The sequence below is a fragment of the Brassica rapa genome, chromosome A07 (assembly GCF_000309985.2).
Source record: "Brassica rapa cultivar Chiifu-401-42 chromosome A07, CAAS_Brap_v3.01, whole genome shotgun sequence".
NCBI lineage: Eukaryota > Viridiplantae > Streptophyta > Magnoliopsida > Brassicales > Brassicaceae > Brassica > Brassica rapa.
The window spans coordinates 12076170-12098727 of NC_024801.2; the positions used below are offsets into that span (position 1 = coordinate 12076170).

At 31.9% G+C, this 22558-nt stretch overlaps 1 protein-coding gene across 2 annotated transcripts; it reads right to left on the bottom strand.

The window, feature by feature from the left end:
* Positions 1 to 3977: 3977 nt before the first annotated feature.
* On the bottom strand, positions 3978 to 22082 carry LOC103829147 (transcription factor MYB62). Of its 2 annotated transcripts, XR_004449285.1 has the most exons (4): positions 17038 to 22082; positions 16680 to 16809; positions 15748 to 16411; positions 3978 to 15062 (listed from the first exon to the last, which is right to left on the bottom strand). XR_004449285.1 is itself a non-coding variant. In XM_009104813.3 (3 exons), exons 1-3 carry the CDS (start codon positions 17186 to 17188, stop codon positions 15838 to 15840), a joined length of 855 nt encoding a protein of 284 aa, XP_009103061.1. In that variant the 5' UTR covers positions 17189 to 22082; the 3' UTR covers positions 15106 to 15837. The 2 variants fall into 2 exon arrangements, 1 of the variants encoding a protein (XP_009103061.1); XM_009104813.3 differs by lacking the exon at positions 3978 to 15062 and having other exon boundaries at positions 15106 to 16411.
* Between the last annotated feature and the right edge of the window lie 476 nt (positions 22083 to 22558).

The window sequence follows — 22558 nt, forward strand, 5'->3', positions numbered from 1 at the left end:
TTCTCTTCAGAAAACCTGCATCGAGGATAATTGCAAACTAGGTGATTTCCCGTACTCATGCACCGACATAAATATTTACAAAGTAAATATATTATAATAATTATTTGATATTAACTTTTAGTTTTAAATTAATCTATAATTTCTATTAATGATATTATATTACTTTAGTTATACATATGATTATAGATATTTTATATCTAATCGGTTTTGTAGTTTTACAGTCAATTTAATTATCATTTGGACATACTGGATTTCATCTATTTCTTTGAATTCAACTATAATATTTTTTATTTTAAATATATAGTCAATTAGCTAAAAAACACAAAGAAGTTGCAATTTCACTTAAATATATTAATTTTTTAATTAATTTTCTTATTTGTATTTAGGTTGGTTGTTGTTTTAGATATGTAAGTGTATTTTAGTAAGATTATGTATAAGTTAAGAGATATTGTGCTTAGAGTGAAAAAAATAAATAAACTAAAGTGTGTGATTCCAAATTACATAAATTAATATAATGATAATATTTGAAAGTCTCATGCATATATAAAATTTTACAAAAGAACTAAACTGTAACAAAGAGTTAATATTTTATTTTTCATTTGTTAATATGTTTTAAGTCATCCTATAATTTATATATTCTTATTGTAGTTCAATCTATGATTTTAGATGTAAAATAAATTAGTCGAGTCACTCATGTAGTAGTTATTTGATCAAAAGATGTTTATTGTTAAAATTTATTTTTAGTTTTTTAATATCTCTTAAAACATGCAGTGAAAATGTGATTGTTTTGAGAAATTATATTTTATAAGTAAAATATAATTTATTTTTTTTACTGTAATTACAAGATATTATAGTCAACTAAATATATGAAAAAAACATTTCAATAATACTAATTATAAATTATTTTTTGTCCATTAAACATATATCAGTTTATGTTACTTAATTATTTTTTTGCAATCATCTAAGATAATAGATAGATATATAAAAACAAATTCTATTACTTTGAAAATATATATTTGTATTGTCTAAAATTATGTTTTAAAAGATAAATATTTCTTTTTTCTAATATCAAGATCATTTGTGTGATCTCTCTTTAATGAAATCACATTATATACAAATATTTGTTTTCATCTAAGAATATATAGATATAAGGAAAGTGTTTTATTACTTCAAAATTAAAAAAAAAAATCTTTTTCTTTTTTCTAATATCAAGATCATTTGTGTGATCTCTCTTTAATGAAATAACATTATATACAAATATTTGTTTTCATCTAAGAATATATAGATATAAGGAAAGTGTTTTATTACTTCAAAATTTTAAAAAAATCTTTTAAATGAAATATTAGTATTTTGTGAATTTTCCTTTTATTATGAAATCATATTATATATGCATATATTTTCGTTTTTAATTTTTTTTTAACTTTATAAATATTTCCTTTCTGTTTTATATTGTTATTTAGAAAATTTTTAAAAACGAAATAATAGTATTTAAAATATAATTATTTTTAATTTATTAAGAGTATCATAGTAATCAACCACCGTGAGAGTTAACGTGAGCATGACACCTAAAAAGTTACTTCTCAATAGTATTATAGAGATGTTAACTGTTTGGGTGAATTCCGTTATTTAGTAACCATATACAAACAAATGACATGAGTCTTCCTATTGTTAACTATCCTAACTTTTAATGCAATCATGGAAGAGTCTCTACAGATAAATATTAATATAAAAGTTAAAAGTAAGAAAGAGAGTACCAAAATTCAAAGAAACAATTCTTTAAGACGAGACGTTCCTCTTTAAATTTTACACGTGTTTGTCTACCAAATTTTAACAGTTTTAATTTTAATTATAAATCTGTTTTATGTTGAAATATTAATAAACTTATGCTGAGAGATTTAATAGGAGAAACCTATCACTAATGATGCTCTAATAGAGCATAATTATTGGAAAGTTTTTACAATGAGATTTTTAGAACATCATTAATGGGGGAGCTTAAGAGGGAGCTTAGCCAAAAAATTAATATAATAGTGGGTGGGTTCCACAAAAAATTTAAGCACCATTGCTTCTGCTGCCTATTTAAGCATCAGTGTTTGCACTGTTTCGCGTGTCCCACTAACACGTAGCGGCCCGCGATTAGTTCGTTTTTAATTTTTTTAAATCAGAGAAAAAACCAAAAAAAAAAATTTAAGCATCTCAAATGGGTTGCTAGGGGTTAATGGTGCTCTTAGCGAAATATAAGGTCTTATTTCTTAACTTTTAACTAAAAAAACTAATTGAAATCAGTTTTTAATTATATTATTTAAGAACCAATTTTTAGTTTTTTTAGTTAAAAGTTAAGAGACGGGTTCTTATATTCTGATAAAAATCCTACTCTAAGAACCCTACAATAATCATGCTCTTAGACCAACATTATCGGTGGTGGAGGGAGAGTTCTTAAGCGTAAGTCCCACCACATTTTCTCAATGACTGTGCCATAATGTCCCAATATAAGAAACGTTTGCACTGAGTCCTTAGCACTGTTTAGTAGAGAGAGAGTTCTTAAATTATTATTATTATTTTTTAAGCCAGGAAAAAAAAAAGATGTTAAGGACAAAAAAATGGAACCACCGATAATGTTGCACTTAGGTTCTACGCCTTGCATATTTAACATACAAATTAAGATGGTGGAAAGTTAAAAGCTTGAATTAACAAGTAACGTAAGCGAATTCAGGCCAGAATACATTGAAACAAGAAAGCAAGAGATATTCTTATTACAATGCCTGGATTTCAATCAATATTTTCTACATTCTAAAATATATCTTTTCTTTCAAACATATTGCAAAAATCTTGGACAGTTAGGTACCATGTATCATTAGGTTGCTTCCTTTTAATGTTTCGTTCGGCTCTATTACGCTGAGCCAGTATATTTTTGAAATACTCTTATTTTCAGTTGGTGTGTCCCTCTGGTGACATTAATTAATACAATTTATTCAGTGAAAGAAAAGAAAACAAAGACCGCATACCTAACTGATTCATTTCTACCCATATATACATCCTTTTCCAGATGCTTGTTTGCCACACACCCAAAATCATTTCATAAAAAAATTAAAATAGAGAAATAAAAAAGAGAGATGGCAAAATCAAATGTTTATCTCATCTCCATATTTCTCATCATGGCTTCACTTTCCCCCTCTTCCCATGGCCTGAAAATTCTTGGCTACGAAATAGGACGAGTAATGATTGAGGGTGTGCTGATTTGTAGTACTAATGGAACCGCTAACCCTGTCTCGAATGCCACTGTTTTCTTAACATGTGGCGGATCAACCATCAGTCTCGCTGAAGCAGTGACCGATCTTTACGGTGCATTTACCATAGTACTCAACATCATACAAACACTTTTGTTTGACCCTAGTTTCTGCGGTATCGGGACTAATCTTCCGAATGGAGGTTGTGGTGTTGAATTTCCGGATGACGTCGTCTATGCCCCATTATCACTGGTCGGTATCGGCCGGACGAATAACATATTTACAGCTTTTTATAGGGCAGGCCCATTTTCATAATATTCTCTGGTACAATGTGGACTTTCATGCTGTTTTACACTGAGCTGCTGCAGATATAGATAAGGGCATTATGTTCTGCAACGCTCTCTGAATTTTTAATTTCTGTATAATTATTAAATAGATATATAGCAATATGTACTTGAGTAGTTATAGTTAGTAATTTAGTCTTATCGCATGTGCCATGTGCCTTATCGCATTGTGTATGACTATAATAGTTTGAATGCTATGAAAATTTCTGTTAATAAACCTTTTATATAAGATGTTACATTTTTTATAACCGATCAGGGTCGTGCCTGACATTTTTGAGACTAAAAGCAAAAAAAAAAAAAAATTGGCCCCATTACTTAATTTAAAATAAATTGCCAGATAATTGAGGTTTTGATAACTGTTTTTCTTGGGAATTTATATAGTTATTGTCGATGATCATTATCCTATTTACTTTTTATTTTGTTGTTCCTATATTTCCTTTTTTTACGTTTTTTTTATTTTCGTTTTAAAATAATGGTAAAAAAAACAGCATTAACCGGCTCTTGAACCCAGACGCTTAACAGCGGTATTCAAATAGCAGCCACCACACCAACTATGCTACTTAATCATTTTAGAATTTCGCTCCCAAAACTTTTTTAAACTTATCTGCCCTCAAACAAATGCTTGATGGGCTTGCATCCAGGCCCAGCCCTATAGAAGATGTTTTGGTCGAGGTACAACTAATCACAATAGTGATAAATACTTCGACCCTAGATTTTTAACTGAGACTGATATGACCAGCCGATAATAATTTAGTTCATGTCTGGATTCGAACTGAGAACCAACAAGTTTATATATGCTCCAATTGCATTACACCAGATTACCATCACTTGGATGAAATGGTATGTTTTATAAAATAGTTTTATTTCAAATAGATAAAATACTTATTATATTAAGAAGTTTAGAAACAAATTGTGCTAATGAAATTAAAAAAACTAACGGCACATTCTCCGCATTGCCTAAATGTTTTCCCCTATATATCCTTCTCACAGCCTCACGCTCCTCCATGTACCACAGTCTTTCACTTTTGGTCTTACCATCTATTTTTCCGAGACAACTGTGATCATCCTTACGATGTAAGAATACAAACAGAACACACACTGATGCAGTAATTAGTCCAGCCGGTACATTCAACATAGTTGTCATTAACATCTCAGATTCTCAGTCAAGGTTTTGCTTGATCCGCCTGCATCATGCCGCATGGTAGCTGATTACCCAAAAAACCGATTAGTTATTTGGAAACATTGAATCTAATAGTTACTAAAAGCAACTAAGCGATGAAAGACCCCTTGCGTGGAGAAGAACATGCAGAATAACAATCAAACTTCAAATGAATTGTCATCTATTTATGTGTGCATATTCTCAAGTCACCAAATCGTTTAACTATGATATATGATGACTTTCTAATCCTTAGAGACATCCACACGTAGCCTACACATATTTTCTTGTTTCACTCAAATACATTCACATTGACTACAATTTTGTAAATATGATAGAAACTCTTCTTTAAAGAAAACATATTTATATGTACTTGTTAACCTATTTATTTTCGTCATGGATAGTAAATGTATTTGTTAACTGATGCAGCTCTAGTTATAGGATCCATGAGGAACTTAAAGTATAGCCTTATAGGATCAAAGATAAGATTAGGCCGATGTACAAGCTGACGAGAACTACGAGATCCATGTGAGTTACATTCACTCCAACTCCTTCAACATTGCATTTTGTAAGGCTTCTTAATTACTCTATTTTTTAGTTACATTCACGTACATGGTACTAGCAGTATGTTACTCCGATGAGTTTTCTTTCAAAAATTGTTAAATATTAAATCGAACTGGGACTGTTTACTGAGTTCTTGGACTATTGAGAAGTGGTTCGAACATAACTGAAGGAAGCAGAGTTAGAGTAAACAGAAAATCAATATCAAAATCAGTGTTGTCATTTTTAAGGTGTGTTATTGTGCTATTCTGTGATATCTTGTGTATTTACATGTTCTAAGCATCATTCTAATTCATATATTGATCATTTAGATGCATTTAGAGTTTGTTTAGATTGCATTGCATTACATTTGTATGTTTTCTGGTTTGGAGAAGTATTAATCAGGTTTTGGAGCTTAAAAAGGTCATAAAACGTTCAAGATGATGTAGAATGACGTGGTAGCAGTGGACAACAGCGACCAAGTCATGGCTGTGAAGAAGGAGTGTTGTCGCAGTCACCTTTCGCGAGAAGAGGATGGATGCAGCGATGATGTCGGCAAAACTGGACCCTCACCACAACTATCCTTCGCGGGAACAAGGTGACCGTGGTGGCCGTGTGTCGAAGAAAACTGGCAGGGTGCTTCGCAGGCTCTCACCGCAGGAAATGATGGCCGCAGCCTATGCATGTGTTTTGCAAGCTCTGGTCGTGGCATGACGATTGTTGCGGCCGTGACACTAAACAGCTTTGATCCATCTTTTTGTTGGGTTAACCCAAGGTTGTTGGGTTGACCCGGTTCGAATTCTAGCTTAGTATAAATATGTTGTAGATCTAAAGAATGAAATTATCTTGTTTTCTACCTAAACACAAACTTATTTTGGTGAAAGATTCAATCTTTAGCTTCTTTTCATCTTGATATCTTGTGTTTGCTTGATTATCTTGATCACTAATCATGATTAACCTCAAATCATCATTGATTATTGGGTTTATCATGACTATTAGTGAGTAGTTACCTTTTGGATTCATGGGTTAAGATGATTAGTGCTTAAATGAAGATCTAGAGTGTTTAGAGTTAGATTAATCTATTTCTTTGCTTGTTGAGTGTTCTTAATGCTAGTTTATTAATTGTTAGCTTTTCTAAGCTAGAACTCTAGCCATTTCAAACCCGGAAGGTGTTTGATGAAATGTCTGAGCTAACTCAACTTTGCTCTTTGCTTGTTTAACCAAAGACATTTGATGTTAGGAAATCTTAGATAGTTAATGGACATGTTCTTAATGATTGCTTGAATGACACAAACCAAAGACATTTGATGTTTGATCAATGAAAGTAAATGAGCATTTATCTTGACAAATAACTTGTTTAGGATCGTTGTTTAGACTTACAGAAATAGGTTGATTGATACCTTGTCATTCTAGATTGGATCTTAGTCATTTGAAGTCAAATTCCTAGACCTATGAGTTCTACTTTATCCTATTGATTGAAATTTTATCACTTTATTGATTAGTGTCTTGTTACTCGAATCATATCATTACACAACCTTGATTGCACTTAGATTAAGCATTAATCTGTTTTCTCTTTGAATCGAAATAGTGTAGGATTGGATTGACTCTTAATTGCTACTTTGACTTAGGATTAGAGATAATCCTTATCATTATGTTATAGTATTAATATCTGTAATAATAAATTTGAAGAGAAACTCTCCACGGGCCGCCACCTCATCTCTCATATCCCTATATTGCGCCACGTGTCGAGTAAAAAGAGAGCTTCTTTTTTTATTGCTTCTAATTCGCAGAATAATCGATGGGCTTTCTGTTAATTCATTGGACCATCAATAATTTGATATTTTTGGCATGTTTTATGTTTAGGTTTGGTATGCCCTCTTCTTCAGTTCGACGCCGTGTCCTTCCATCGTCTCCGACTACGTTTCATATAACGTCTTCTCTTTCCTTAAACTCAAGCTTTAATACAATAATTAAGCTCCACTCCGTCTCATTTATTCCCATTAACGAGCAGCCTATGTAACAGATCCAAGGTCGACCTATAAATAAGAGCGATGAAGATCTACACCAGTGAGATATCTTATAGCTTAAACAATCCGACGCATCTCCTTCAAATATGTTATCTTCCTATGTTCTTTTCGCTAACTTGAGAGCAGTCCGTTGCTCAAACACAGTGGAGGTGCATCTTCTGAGGTTCTAGGAAGCTCGGGAAAGGTGGAGAACTTATGAGTTTTGACATGCTTCTTCTCGATGAACAGGTAACTTCGACAACTTTATGTTTCTTATTTCTGTCAATTACGTATTTCACAAACTTCGATGTCTAAATGTTTGGTTCGTTCTTAATGCGTTGCAGTCTACACTCATCCACGGGACCATTAACTTCATCCATAGTGGAAGATGATCAGGCCTTATCTCGGGAGGATAGAGAATTGGGTGCTACCCAATGCCTTTGATGATGAAGATAAGCCTTATCTCTCAAAGGTTTGCTTTTGTACTTTTGTATAATTTTTTCTGTCGTTCTATTAACTCTTTTAATTCTCTATGTTCGAAGCGTACTCTGCTATCAATTTGTTTTTCATCTTAAATATGATTAGATTAGTTGAACACAACCAACATTAAAGTGGTATGTGTCTGTCTTTCTTCAGGATTGTTCAATTATAAATATGCTAGCAAAAAAATAAAATCCTTCGTCCTTTTCTCAGCCTACCAGAAGCGACCTCCTTTGTTGATGTCTTATTTACGCGCCGCCGCTCTCCTATGACCATACCACTAAACAACAACAACAAGCCTCCGAACGCATCTCCACTTCTCACTACCAGCCTCCCCTCTAAAAATATAGCACAGTACCGTAGTGCTTTCGACTCTCTTAATTTGTATTTACGGTCTTCTTTCATGATTTTGATCTTTAGTTCCAAAATCTAGCATGCGCGTCTTAGAGAGCATGACAAAGAGGAAGTAAGATATGCAATTTCTTATGAATCTGATGTGGACACTTGACACAACCGAAAGGAGAAACGCTTCTTTTAATCCCTTTCGATATGACACAATTCGGATAGTACTCAGTCACTCATTTCTGCTTCTCTATGGTTGGTTCTTCCATTTATGAGAAATAACTTTCACAAAACGTTTGTTGGTTGTTAAGTCTTCACGAGAGATACTTATTCCTCTATTTTTTATAATCTTTAAGAAAAGTGCGACGAGTATTCGGCTGTGCTTAAATTTTCTTAAGGTGGTGTTATATTTGATTTTGATGAAGTACTAAATAGGGCAATATAAAGTTCCAATCTTTAAAACAAAAACCATTGCTGAAATTAGGCATGTGATGTTTGTTACTAATACAAGTAGAGGTGACCAAAATCACGAGGAAAACCAAATAATAAATATTTATTTATCTCTTTATTTTAATAGAAAGTTTGTAAAAATACTTTACAAGTCTATATATTAGAAACTGCACTATTATTTAGCTTTTTGGAAAAACCTTTATTTATAAGTGAGACGAGATTACTAAAATATCCAGTATAAATGTGTACTATTATCTTAATAACTAAATTAACAATTTTAATGAAGATTATAAACTATGTGCCAAAGGTAATATTTTCATATCCAATTGTTCATATATACTATGCGCAAAAGGTAACAATTTCACAACATAATAAATATATATATATGTATTATATATATATATATTCACAGCATAATAAATAAATATGTACTATGTATAAACATTAAGTTTTCCATAATTATTGTATAAATTCCACATTTTAAAATTAATCTTATATCGTAATTAAAAATTAATAATTGCCAATCAAATAATAAACAATTTAGCTATTACACTTTCAAATTGTCATGCATATGTTCAAACTTAAAGTGTTATACATATATTATAAATAACCTCAAAATCAACTATGTAGAGATTACTATCAAATTAATAGATTTCTATATCATTGATACATTTTTTTATTCTAAAATAACATTTAAAATGTTCTAAATTGCAAAACTAACAAAAGAATATTAATATTAGAAAAACCGGCGCGTAGCACCGGAAAACCACTAATTAGCAATAAAGTAGCGTGCACAGCAAAAAAAATCAGATAGCTTTGTAATTTTAATCTCTGAAGTTCTTTACTAAATTCACAATAAAATAAGAATTTTTTGTTGTTGTTGATAATATGATCTTCAACTTATAGGTTAATCACCATTAGTAGCTTTCTAAGTTTGAAATCATAAATGTGTTTCTACACCCCCTTATTGTTCCTTTCTTCGTTCCATGTGTTTCTCTATCTTTTCACTTTTGCTCTGCCCCACTAAACTTATCTTGAAAGTGAGGCTGTATTATTGAGTTATTTACCTTTTTAAAAACTTGTTAAACGAATTATCCTTTGCTCAAAGAAAAAAAAACGAATTATCCAGAATTTTAGAAGGAACAGTTCCAAAAATTACACGTGTTCCTTTAGACTATCTTAATCCAAGATGGTGACTACGCATAGAGTTCCGGTGCCAAGATTTGATTGATTTTACATGGGCGAAACCCTCGTCAAGTTGCAAAGCATGTACCTTCTTTTATGCCGCCAACCTTGTTCTTTAGTTCGTTATTGCTTTGATAGTTGCTAAAGTCATAACTTTTTTTTCATATAACCATCAAGTTCCGTGTATTTGTTCTATAGTTTCTCTACGATCCGGACTCACCTGGGCCAGTTTTTTATAATGTTTGTGGTTGAACCATAAGTCTAAACCATCCATTACTAAATCTGGTATGTACTCGATTTGGATCCTGATGGGTTTTGTCAAATCCATATTCAACTCTTTAATTAAAATTGGACATCCTATTATATAATTAGCACTATTCGTCTAAACCAACTACCACAAATTCTTTAGCCAGAGTCTTTGTCCACTTTGGACCAAAAGGCATAGCTATATAGATTTTGTTTTACATTCTTTCCTAAAAACCACGTACTAATCAGAATTAGATATTTTATTATATACTAAATATTATTTATCTAAAATTTAAACGTGAAACATTATTTGTATTCACAAAAAAAATAACAGTAGCCTTTTCAAATAAATTTCCTAAATATTTTCATTGGAACAACACCATAGTGGAAAGTTTTTATTTTGTAAAAAGTTTGGTTTCTTAAAAGCTAGGGATTTACCTTTCTTCAAAATATTCTACACTCTATTATTTATGCTCACGAATTTGGATTTATTTACCAAAATTAATAAGCAAAAAAGCATCAAAAACTTATTTAGAACTATTTTCAAGATTTAGTATCAGTATTAAAATGTACATTGTTCTCTTTCTCTTAATATTCCTATAGAAAAAGGAGATGAATACTGATATGAAAGTATAGTAATTATATCATTATATATATATATATGCTATTTTACCATCTAATGATGTAACATATGTTGGATGTAAACTTGAAGTTTGAAACAAGTTATACTTATCCTATTCGAGTTATGTTTAGGAAATAGGTATTACTAATGAGTTTACGAATTTTATATCTCTATATAAAGAGATGCTATATTGTGGCATAACCTATCAGTTTTAGAGATCTTGTGAGAGTTTAAGCTTTAAGATAGTTTTATTCTTATTGATCTTTGAGTTCTAAACACTTTTGTTACAACAATATTTGGTATCAGAGCCTCTTCAGAACATGGGAGAGATCCAAAGAAAATTCAAGGCTAAATTTGCAGACTACACACATGTAATTGTCCCTGCCTTGAGTCTTGACAATTAAGATTTATGATACAGAGAAATATGTGAAACAAATTATTATAATGGAAAACACAGAAAAGACATTTTCAAATGCGCCAAAACTTAAGTTATCTACTGGTTGAATAATCTATGGGTCTAACTAGTGACAAATAATGAAAGGAATAATGCATTCTTTACTATTTCTAAAAAAAATTATTTTCTACTCTTTTTTTTGAAAGAATGTAAAATTAATTTCAGTAAAAAAACGTTCTTACAATAGATGTGCCTTTGTTTTCAAAAATCTAAAGAGGATTAATAGTTTCTCTTTTTCATTTATTTTCATTCTTTTTATTCTAGAAGATATAGAACAAATTGAGAAATTCTTAGGTTCACCTCCTAGATGAACGTAGAGGTTCACCCAGTGTCGTCTTAAAAATTATAAAAGTCTTACGAAAAATATTAAATGTAGGCCTTTTAATAACATTTTTTTTTGTTGTAGTTCCTTAATTTAAACCAACAATTTTTTTTATCGGAAAAATTATATAAAAGTGAAACACACAGAATTTTTTTGGGCCTTTTTGCTATATACAAATTATTTGTAGTTAATTATGAACTCTTTATTATAATTTTATTAAATATTTAATCATTTAAGAATTTGAAATGGACCCTTAAAATTAATAAAATAGCACTAAAAATTTCTCTGGACCCATGGACCCAGGGCAACCGCCGCGACAGCCGGGCCTGGGTTCACCCAACCAATAGGATTTATTTATTTTAGATTCAATATCTTTTAAAAAAAGAAACCAAATAATAGAAATTTGTGAAAATATATTATGTTTTTTAAATAAAAAAATTAATAGTAATTGCCATAAAAAGATTTTTAATATTGTTAAACCTGTTAGTAAAATATTAAACCCGAAACTTTAAATCCTAAATACTAAACCCTAAATCATTGGATAAACCCTGAATTTTTGGGCAAATCCTAGATCCCTAATCCTAAACTCTAAACCAAACCCTAAACCTGAAACCCTTGATACTAAACCCTAAATTCTAAACACTAAACTTTAAACCATACCATGAACTCTTGGGAAAATCCTAAACCCTAGACCCTTAATCCTAAACCCTAAACCCTTAATCCTAAATCATAAACCCTTAATCCTAAATCCTAAGGGTTTAGGGTTTAAGATTAAGGGTTTAGAATTTGGTTTAGGATTTAAGATTTATGGTTTAGGGTTTAGGATCTGCCTAATGATTTAGGATTTATCCAATGGTTTATGGTTTAAAGTTTAGTATTTTGCTAACTAGTTTAATAATATTTTAAAAAAATTGATAATTACTTTTTTTTTTTTAAACATAATATAATTTCACAAATTTTTATTATTTGATTTCTTTTTAAAAAGGTATTGAATCTAAAATACTAAATCCTATTAATTGGGTGAACCTAGAACCTAAGAATTTCTCAAAATCTAACTACGTCACCGAATTTTCAGAGTCGGCTTTATCATATGGTCACGAAATATTTCAGTGGGACCGACTTATATAAAAGTCCTACTTAACAATAAATTCATTTTATATATCAATTTATGGAATATATATAACTTTATATGTTAATATATGGAAATATGAAATTTTATGAATGTATATAGTAACAATCATGTGTTGTCCGAATATGTCAAAATTATAGCTACACGATATGAAAGTCTAATGTTCCGTGGTTATGGTTATACTCGAGGTTTCGTTGAGTGAATCGATGCCAAAAAATCACTGTTGCATTGCATGAACTACGTACAGCGTAGAATTTACTAATTAAGGTAATTCTTATGTTGATAATGACAAGTCACAACATTTTTCGTTGGTCACTAAGTTTGACTGATTACTATTCCAACAAAAACATACGACTCTATAATAACAACATCATCTGCTTGAACAACTTTGACCATCTAACAGTTTATAGGCCGATGTTTCTCTAATTTTTAATTTTTGTTGAATTTCCCGGAATACACGATCATGATTTTGTAGTAGACTAAATTGGGTGACGATGGTGATATAAGGGAGAGAATGATGACAAATTTAACGATGGCTATCTAAGTATCTAGATACGTTTTTATAACACGTTTTTTCTATTTTCTTATACTACTGGTACTTCTATGGAAGATAAGTCATAAAGAAAAAGAAGTTTGTGTAGAAGTGTTTATAGTCAAGTCGTTTTGCCAAGTTAGTAGAAGACAGAAATAAAACTAGTTGTAATTTTGTAGCTGTTTTATACTATGCGAATATGAGATCTGGTTTCAGTAGACGTTCCTCCTTTACATCCTTGTGTTTAGTGAATGTAAAGAAACCCTCATGTGAAAGTGTTTCGTCTTGCTTTTCCCTTTATAAGAAATATTTCATATATTCTGCTATTTTTCATGAGAAATGAAATTATAAATGTAACTTTCATTTGGAAATCGGCCACATTAAAATTACCTTCTGGAGAGGTCCGTTCATACGGATTTCATACATTCCATATATTTACATGAAAATAAAATAACAATAGATGTCTAGTGGATATAGGTTTTGAGAAGTTGTATGATCCGGATTTGAAACAATTCACGACAATAAATGTGTATGGCCATGCATGTATGATATCATATTTGAATTTTGTTTTATTATTCGGATAGATTCTATCCGTAGACTGTATTTTTCATTGGAATTAGTCTGAGCATTTTCGTAGGTCCGGGATATAATAGTTAATATATTAAAAATTGTAATATATAGTTACAAAACGCACCCACTGCTCCATGTATATGAATGGTTCCGAGTGATGTTTACAACAATATATCCAAAAAATGAAAAATTGATAAGTGAAAACCTGACCTATAAAATATGGCTTGGAGCGGCGCGTATAAGTCCATTCATACTGGTCAAGACAGTTTGCATAATGTAACAAGACACACATATATACATTTATATAAACTTTTGTTTTCTATTTATCTTATAGAAATATGATCCATACAAAACTTGAATTATTGGAGGTGAGAAGGAGACAAAGCATGCAGAACCTTTCATCTCTGTCAAAAGTAATGAAATAAATGTACGTACTCTTGCCTTCCTGACCTCGAAAAAACGATTTATAAGTTTATTGCAACTTTATAATGCCTTTTGAGTCCAAATCATTCTAAAGTTTCCATGAACTGACCTCCAAAAAATATGAACGTCTTTTATAACTTTTCATTTGGAAGTAATGAAGACGAACTAATAATTACCCCGCCCCCAAGTAATTCAAGAGTATACACTTCATTACTGAAAATAAGAACCAACTTTTTCCACTAAGTTCAAGCTCTTGACTTCTTGAGGGACTATATATATGATGTGTATCTTAAGTGGAGACAGAACAAGTCCCTCTTAAGCGGAATTATGCCAAATGGCTAAATTCAATGGACGTGTATCATATTCCCATATTTGTTGTACATTAAAACTAAACAACATGTATGTATTACAGAAGGTCTATAGTTTTTGGTCGAGGCATAAGATTAAGAGAAAAATATAAGTAATGATTAATTAAGTTGCGAATTTATATGGTGCGAATCTATATTGTAACAATTACTTGGTTCCTCTATTTATGGGCCGCGCCAAAATATTTTAAATATGTTATATATGTTTTCGTAGATTCATATGTTTCTTGAGGAAGACGTTGAGTTAGAAACTATCTTGAAGAAGATTCGTATGCCAAATGTAGAGACATCCCGTCGACTTATATACCACGCACACGTCTAATTTCGAAGAAACAATTCATCAATTATTTTCTAGAACTTTCACTATCTCAGCGTCATTTTCTTTGATTTAGATCGTGTATATAAATCGTTGATTATGGATTATTACACATGTGGAGGTGAGATTAGATTTGTTTTTTTTTAGAAGATCTAAACTAACGAAAATGACAACGGTTTGATATTCAAAGACGCGCACTAGTCTATTCTATCAGTTGTCACCTCCTCCTGATTAGTCAAGATTTAGATTACTCGAACTAATTCTTCTACATACGTAAAACACTATAGAAAATTAATGTTACGTAACAGTTTTTTATTAACCTTCTTTGAACTTTATATCAATTAATCAAGATTTAAGAGCAACTCCATTGGTGAACCTCTTAAGAGAGGTTCTTAGCAATTTTTTTTTTTTTTAATTAATTTTGTAAAGTTAAGGATTTCCAATTTTTTGGGTGTCCATTGGTGAACTCTAAAGTGAGGTTCTTAGGAATAAATTAATATTATTTAATTTATGGAAAAAAAAGTTATGTTTATTGAAAAAAATATAAAACATACAATAATTATGATTGTTGGTTACCAAATTTTGCAAACATATTCTCAATTAAATCGGTCTTCAATCGTTGATGTTTCCTTTGGTCGCGAAGTTCACCTCCGAATGGCAAGTATATTACCGAGATTTGAAGGCATGTTTGTAGAGAACGAGAAATCTACCTCTGAACTTCTGCTTGTTTCTCCTTCTACGAATTCGGATATATCGTATCGAATGTATCCATCTCGTTCTTCTTCCACTATCATATTGTGTAATATGATACATGCTCTGATAATGTTGCTGATTTTTTCAGTCGCATCGAATAACTATTTTTTTTCTTCTCAACGAAACTAGGAGAAAAGTAGTTGCCACGTACTTTAGAGCTCACCCCTTAAAATTGTTATTTAATAGGCACCTCTAACCATCTCACTTAATTATATTATTTATTAAATCAAAAGTGGGTAAGAGGCTTGCTTATGAACCCCTTATAAACCAGCGATGGAGATGATCTAACTATAAACTACAACAAGCCAAAAAAGATGATACAATACTTAGAAACTCCTTGGAGGTTGTAAGAACATCCATTTCAATGGGTTCCACAACCTAATTAAAAGGTGCGTACTCCTCAAACTGCCAAATATCATCCATGTTCCACATTGGATCTTGTGTTACATCCTCCTCGTAAGTCGAATATGCTACATGACAATCCTGCAATGGTAAAATGTCTGAATTACCCATGGTGGTCACTATGTACTCCTCCTCTAAGCACCTATGATCTTCGTTCACATATTGATTACTACTCCCTCGTGATCCTTCCAAGCACATTGAATTAGTGGTTTCAAGATCAGACAAATCCATTAACTGTGAAATTTTCGCCAGATCTTGAGACATGGAAGTGGAACAATCTATGTTGTTTAAACCCGAATTATGTGAGAAATTATTGTCTTGTACGACGGGTCCAAGTGAATCCGTAGGAGGAGCTTTACTGTTGGTGTTTGAGTAATCTTTCATCTTGTGGATCAATCTTGGAACCCAGAAACTACGGACAACTTCCAAGAACTGGTGGCTGCTGGAATCAATATTGAGCTGGCGTGCTTGTTTCTGCACTCTAGTCCTCCAATAGTTTTTGATCTCGTTGTCCGTTCTTCCCGGTAAATACTGCGCAATTTTTGACCACCTGGAAACATGTTACATTATAGCTGTGCATTTTTTTATTTAAGAGAAACCTTTATGCAGAGTTATTGACCATTTGTATCATAAAGTGTCTTGGTTAAATTGCCCTTTGGTAAAAGAGTAAACCAGTGAATGGGGTATTTAAGAGTACAAAAAGTAAGGACTTAAAGACTAAAAAGAAAGGAGAGTATACAAATTAATTTATGAAGCTAAAGACTGAATATGAAATTAATTTATGAAGCTAGAGACAGAAAATGAATAAAGTAACATACCTATTACCCCATTTACAGTGAAGTTCGAGGATTAAGAGTTGTTCTTGAGGAGTGAGATTCCCCCGCTTTATGTCGGGTTTAAGGTAATTCAACCATCGTAATCTGCAACTTTTTCCTTTTCTCTTTAGCCCTGTTTAAAAAAAAAAATTAATAAGACATAGATCGCCCAATCTTTAATGCAAACTGATTATAACACGAAGTGGCGGTATTTAATTATTAATTCTAACCAACTAACCACATGTTAAAGTCTCATGCACACATCAAGTGTATTGCATTTTGTTGGAAAGAAAAAGGAAAAAAAAAACAGAAAAAGAAAAAGAATATTTTTTTTTGTAAGCTAAAAGAAAAAGAATATTACCAGAAGATTTGGCGAGCAGATTCCATCGGCCTTCACCGTTATGGGCAATGTAATTAGTGAGAAGAGTGTCTTCCTCAAGCGTCCAAGGCCCTTTTCTCTGCTCTGCGCTCTCTTCATTTTCATTACACCTCTTCTTCATTATATTTGACATTATTTGTTCCTTTTTATTATTATATATTTCAGTCCATTAGCTTTGTTTGTGTGTATGTATAAGAGAGAGCGAGAGAAATGAGAAGAAGAGACTAAGAGAGAGATGGTGATGAATAAAAAGACCAAAGGACCAAGAGGCGTTTGATAGAAGTGAGAGTGAATTTAGTGGTTGTGGGAGAATTTATAGACCCGTGTTATTGGATAATGTTCATACTTTTCGTTTATACATTATTTATTCTTTTTTTTTATACACCTAAGTTAAACCAGTTAGAATCTAATTGCTGACCATTACCGGAACATTATGAATGAACAGAAAAAAAATACAGAGAAATAAAATTATAGGAGTGAAAGAAAAAATTATTCTTTATCAATTTTAGTGAGGAACAAATTTGTTCGAGAAATTCTTAGGTTCACCCTCTAGGTGAATTTAGAGATTCACCCCTAGGTGAATTTACAGGTTCATCCAACCAATAAGATTTAGTTATTTTAGATTTAATACCTTTTAAAAAAAACAAATAATAAAAATTTGTGAAATTATATTATGTTTTGTAAATAAAAAAATAATAGTAATTATCAATTTTTTTTTTAAATATTATTAAACTAGTTAGCAAAATACTAAACTTTAAACACTAAACCCTTGGATAAATCCTAAATCATTGGGCAGATCCTAAACCTTATACTATAAGTCTTAAACCAAATTCTAAACCCTTAATCTTAAATCCTAAACCCTTATTATTGTGAAGGATAAAGGTTTAGGATTTAGGATTAAGGGTTTAGGGTTTAGGATTAAGGGTCTAGGGTTTAGGATTTTTCCAAGAGTTCATGGTATGGTTTAAAGTTTAGTGTTTAGAATTTATGGTTTAGGATTTAGTATTAGAGTTTAGGATTAAGAGTTTAGGGTTTGGTTTAGAGTTTTGGATTAGGGATCTAGGATTTGCCCAAAGATTCAGGGTTTATCCAATGATTTAGGGTTTAGTGTTTAGGATTTAAAGTTTAGGGTTTAATATTTTACTAACAGGTTTAACAATATTAAAAAATCTTTTTATGATAATTACTATAAATTTTTTTTTAAACAATATAATTTCACAAATTTTTATTATTTGGTTTCTTTTTTTAAAAGATATTGAATTTAAAATAACTAAATCGTATTGGTTGGGTGAACCCAAGACCGGGTCTATGGGTCCAGAGAAATTTTTAGTGCTATTTTATTAATTTTAAGGATCCATTTCAAATTGCTAAATGATTAAATATTTAATAAAATTATAATAAAGAGTTCATAACTAATTACAAATAATTTGTAAATAACAAAAAGGCCCAAAATAATTATGTGTGTTTGACTATTATATAATTTTTCCGATAAAAAAAATTTGTTGGTTTAAATTAAGGAACTACAACAAAAAAAAATGTTATGAAAAGGCCTATATTTAATCTTTTGCCTAAGGCTTTTAAAATTTTTAAGATGGCACTGGGTGAACCTAAAAATTTCTCTTAGATTTTCCCAAATTATTTAACCAATAAAATCAGTTTACTAAATCAAGTAAATTATCGTGTACGTTTATGCGATTTAGCTAGTTTATGTAAGTTTCAGACTAGTTTAATTTAGAATATAGCTGGTTTAAATGCTAGAACTAGCCGTTTTTCCTACTCATTTTTCGCAATACAAATATATATCCGAAACATTGGTGACATAGCTTTAATCAAAAGAAAAATATCTTTTGTGATATACCAAAAAGAAAAGATGATGGCGCATTCTAATCAACTTTACATCATATACTCATATCCTGAAGTTGTCCTTATCGTAAAAGCACCTTATTCCTTAATCCTAAATATTCGATCTTCTTACTTTACAACTTTTTGATTCCTTGTGTAAATATTCACATGCAGGTAAGATTGTACGTCCACATGAACTCAGAACCAACAGTAAAGCTTTTAGTGTGGTGAAGAGGATAACAAAATTGAATGATGCGAAGATCTCATGTTAAAACCTATCAGTGGCTATCACAATCCCATTAAAGCAGTGCATTTTGGATTTTCAGTAAATCAAAAATCACATGCCTATAGATATTAAACTTTCACTCTCTTTGCTCTATCTGGCAGAAGAGCTTTCGGCAATTTTTTGCGCCAGTAATATAAACATCTTTTATCTGAAGATATATAAAAACCTTTCTTGTCTTCTTTGGAAAGATGACAACTAAACAACATTTTCTTACCACTCACTTACAATTTAGAAACAAGCTCGAGAAACTATATTTAACTCTTGCACAACGTGCGTATCAAACAAAGTTTTCATTTACTGTTTTAAAAAGTTTTGACCAACAAAGTGTTAATGTGGTTAAAAATATGTATCCATTTTTAGAAAATTTGGAAATTTATCAAAGGCCATACTAATTTGGAAAATGTATCCATTTTCTATTGTAATTCAAACCAGATTAAAATATATTCAGGATTTTCTTTTTTCTAAGTTAAAATCTCACATAATGTTTGGGCCTTGAGCAATTGCTTACTCTATCAACTTTGTTATGGGTAGGTCTTGGGTGGACTTCGACCTTTATGGGCTCTTTTCCTGGGGAAGATTCAGCAACCTAGGACCGATAAATAAGAGACATTGGAATTGCAGAAATTGTAGTGATAATTAAAGAAAGAAACTTTGGCTTTGTCACTTTCTCAGGTCATACGCTGCATGAATCTCACTAATGGTTTCATTGTCAACATCAAAGGCAACGTTGGTGCACTTGATTGGGAAACCGTATCTTCAAACGGAAGGAAGCACATTAATGTAACATTCCGGTTTGTGGAAAGATTTAAAAGAATTGATTTGATTACCTATGTCACCAAAGTATACTTACATTTTTCGTCACACATCTTTTTAGAGTAGTGGAAAGATGGGTGGACCTATCGAAAATTGATTCGCAATACCGTATGAGTGAGACCAAAGTATAAGAAAAGATCATGTGGTGATTGCATGGTCGTAAACAAGACTTTCGAGCTTTCAAAAATTTAATGCACCGCCCATCAGATGGGATGGGGCTCACGAGCTGAGTGACCGGACGTGGGTGGTAACATTAGCCGTGGGTAGACGGACATTATAATTAAGTCACAGGTGAATCACATATTCAAAAACCAAAGTAGTAAATAGTACTGTTGAAAAGAGTAATGTTCCATATACGTGTAGATTACTAGGAAATTTTGTAGAATTTAGAGGGGCATCGGTCTGAGCATCGAGCCACCTTTTGGCATCAAGCTATAACCTTGACTAGAAATTAGTGACGACCACTTTAAGAGGATTAAGCACCACGATAGTGCGGGGCGTCTTTTTATTCAATTCTTCTCTGATATGATGTTCAATACGAGTCACATGTATCATGCTACCATCACTTCGACATACAACAATCAGCAGCAGATTCAAAGAATGAGGAGAACACATTCTTCTGTGCAACCATTGGTGACTTTTGTTTTACTTGCCTGGATACGCAAAAGCTCCTACCAACGTACTACATGCCTCATCAAAGTCATTAAACTTGAAGTCCTAAGGATCAGGGCTCTTATACAGAGAGAATCAAAACAATATTCTCCATTTTTTTCCATTGACAAAGCAGAACCTAAGCCAAGAAAGGGCAGCTCTGACTGAGAACATTTCAGCTGCAGAGACTGTTAATCAAGGAGCCATATGCTTGAGAGATGTCAATTCAAGTCCCACATTGGAAGTTTAGACAAAGAGTTTCTAATATATAAAGAGATGTACAACTCTAACAGTATGAGACTTTTTGGGAAGGAGCCCAAAAGTAAATTCATGCGGGTCAGCCTCTTAGACCCAAAGTGGACAGTATCGTACTAATCAGAGAATATAGAGTTAGACATGAGATTTAATAAATCCCAACAATGCTAACCGGAGATAATGTAATAGAGCAATGTAGGACGATGCACAAGAGCATTTGCAAGGAGAAATTAACATCAATAAGTTTCTTCAAGCATTGACAAATATATTCTAGGCAATTTAGCTTTTATACAAAACAAAACAAAATGGCGAAAATTCATGTTGCTAACTTGAAATTGAGATTAGATTAACAAGAATATATCTCATCGCCCAAACCGGTGCTGAGGAAGAGCTTAACAGATTCCTCGGAGTTATCGTCTTTGGGAGGCATGGCGCCGAAACAAACAGTCAAAAAAGTAACTGAAAATGTGAAAGGAGACAACGACTTCTCTAGGGTTTAATGGCGTGGGCAAGACGTTATTTTTTTGTCCGTTTTTTTTCTAAACCGGACTGAACGACTCTTTGGTTTATTCTAAACCGGAGTGATAGACTCTTTGGTTTCCTTTTAACCGAAGATTGCTGATATAAATAAGAGATAGATTGGTAGATTCTCAGCCTCTGTTTGTCGCGCCGACGTATGTATCTGTAACTCGCGTGATCTGTCCACGCCAATATCATGGCTTTCGGTTTCCAACCATGTGCCCACATCCGTAACTGTTTGATTGATGCTTACTATAAACCGTCGGAGCTCCGATATGCACACCAGCTGCTCGACAAAATCCCCGAGCCAGATAAAGTCGCCAAACCACAATGATTTCTGGTTATGTTAATCGAGTGACGTAGCAGGAGGTGTTGGAGATGGTTAGAAGGATGGTTTCAACTGGAATTGAGTTCGATGAGTCTACATATCCTAGCATTATAACTTTATAATGGTGTATACCACTATTAAATTGCTTCAGCTGGGAAAGCAAATTCATATCATAACTTGCTCCCAAAGGAAACCGATCCCTCAAACAATAACCAAATTCTTCCAAAACCTCTGAACGTCATAGTTCTTTATCATTTAATTCCACCCAAGACTGGACAAACAAAATTCAGAGCTAAGAGTTGAGGTTAGTTCTGTCTTGAATGGCTATTATGTCGTGGACCACTTGGTAGTTTAGTAATGGCAAGCTTAACAAGAAGCAAAAGGAGTAGTATTGAGGGTCCTTTGTTTCTTTCTCGCTAAAGAGAATGTATTATGTTTCTTTCCAACTTCCAATTTGATAAATATATTGTAACCAAAAATAATTTTATATCATAAAATTAGCAGGAGATGGGTTAACTATATATCATCAATATTTAAATTAAAGTAGATTGGTAATTAGAAAAATTACAAATATAGCTGGAAATATATACAGTTAATACTTGTATACATAAATACCCACAAATTCAAGTGGCTCGCTCTTCTCTATAAACTTAAAACTATATAGCTAGTTTGGTCATAGATTCCATCATAGTTGTAGAGGGTGAGCCAACCAGAATCAACCACTATAAAAGACTCAAGTCAAGCACGGCGATTGCTTAACCAGGTTTCTACCTGGTTAAACCAAATTAGGAAGAAGTTAACCGGCAAGA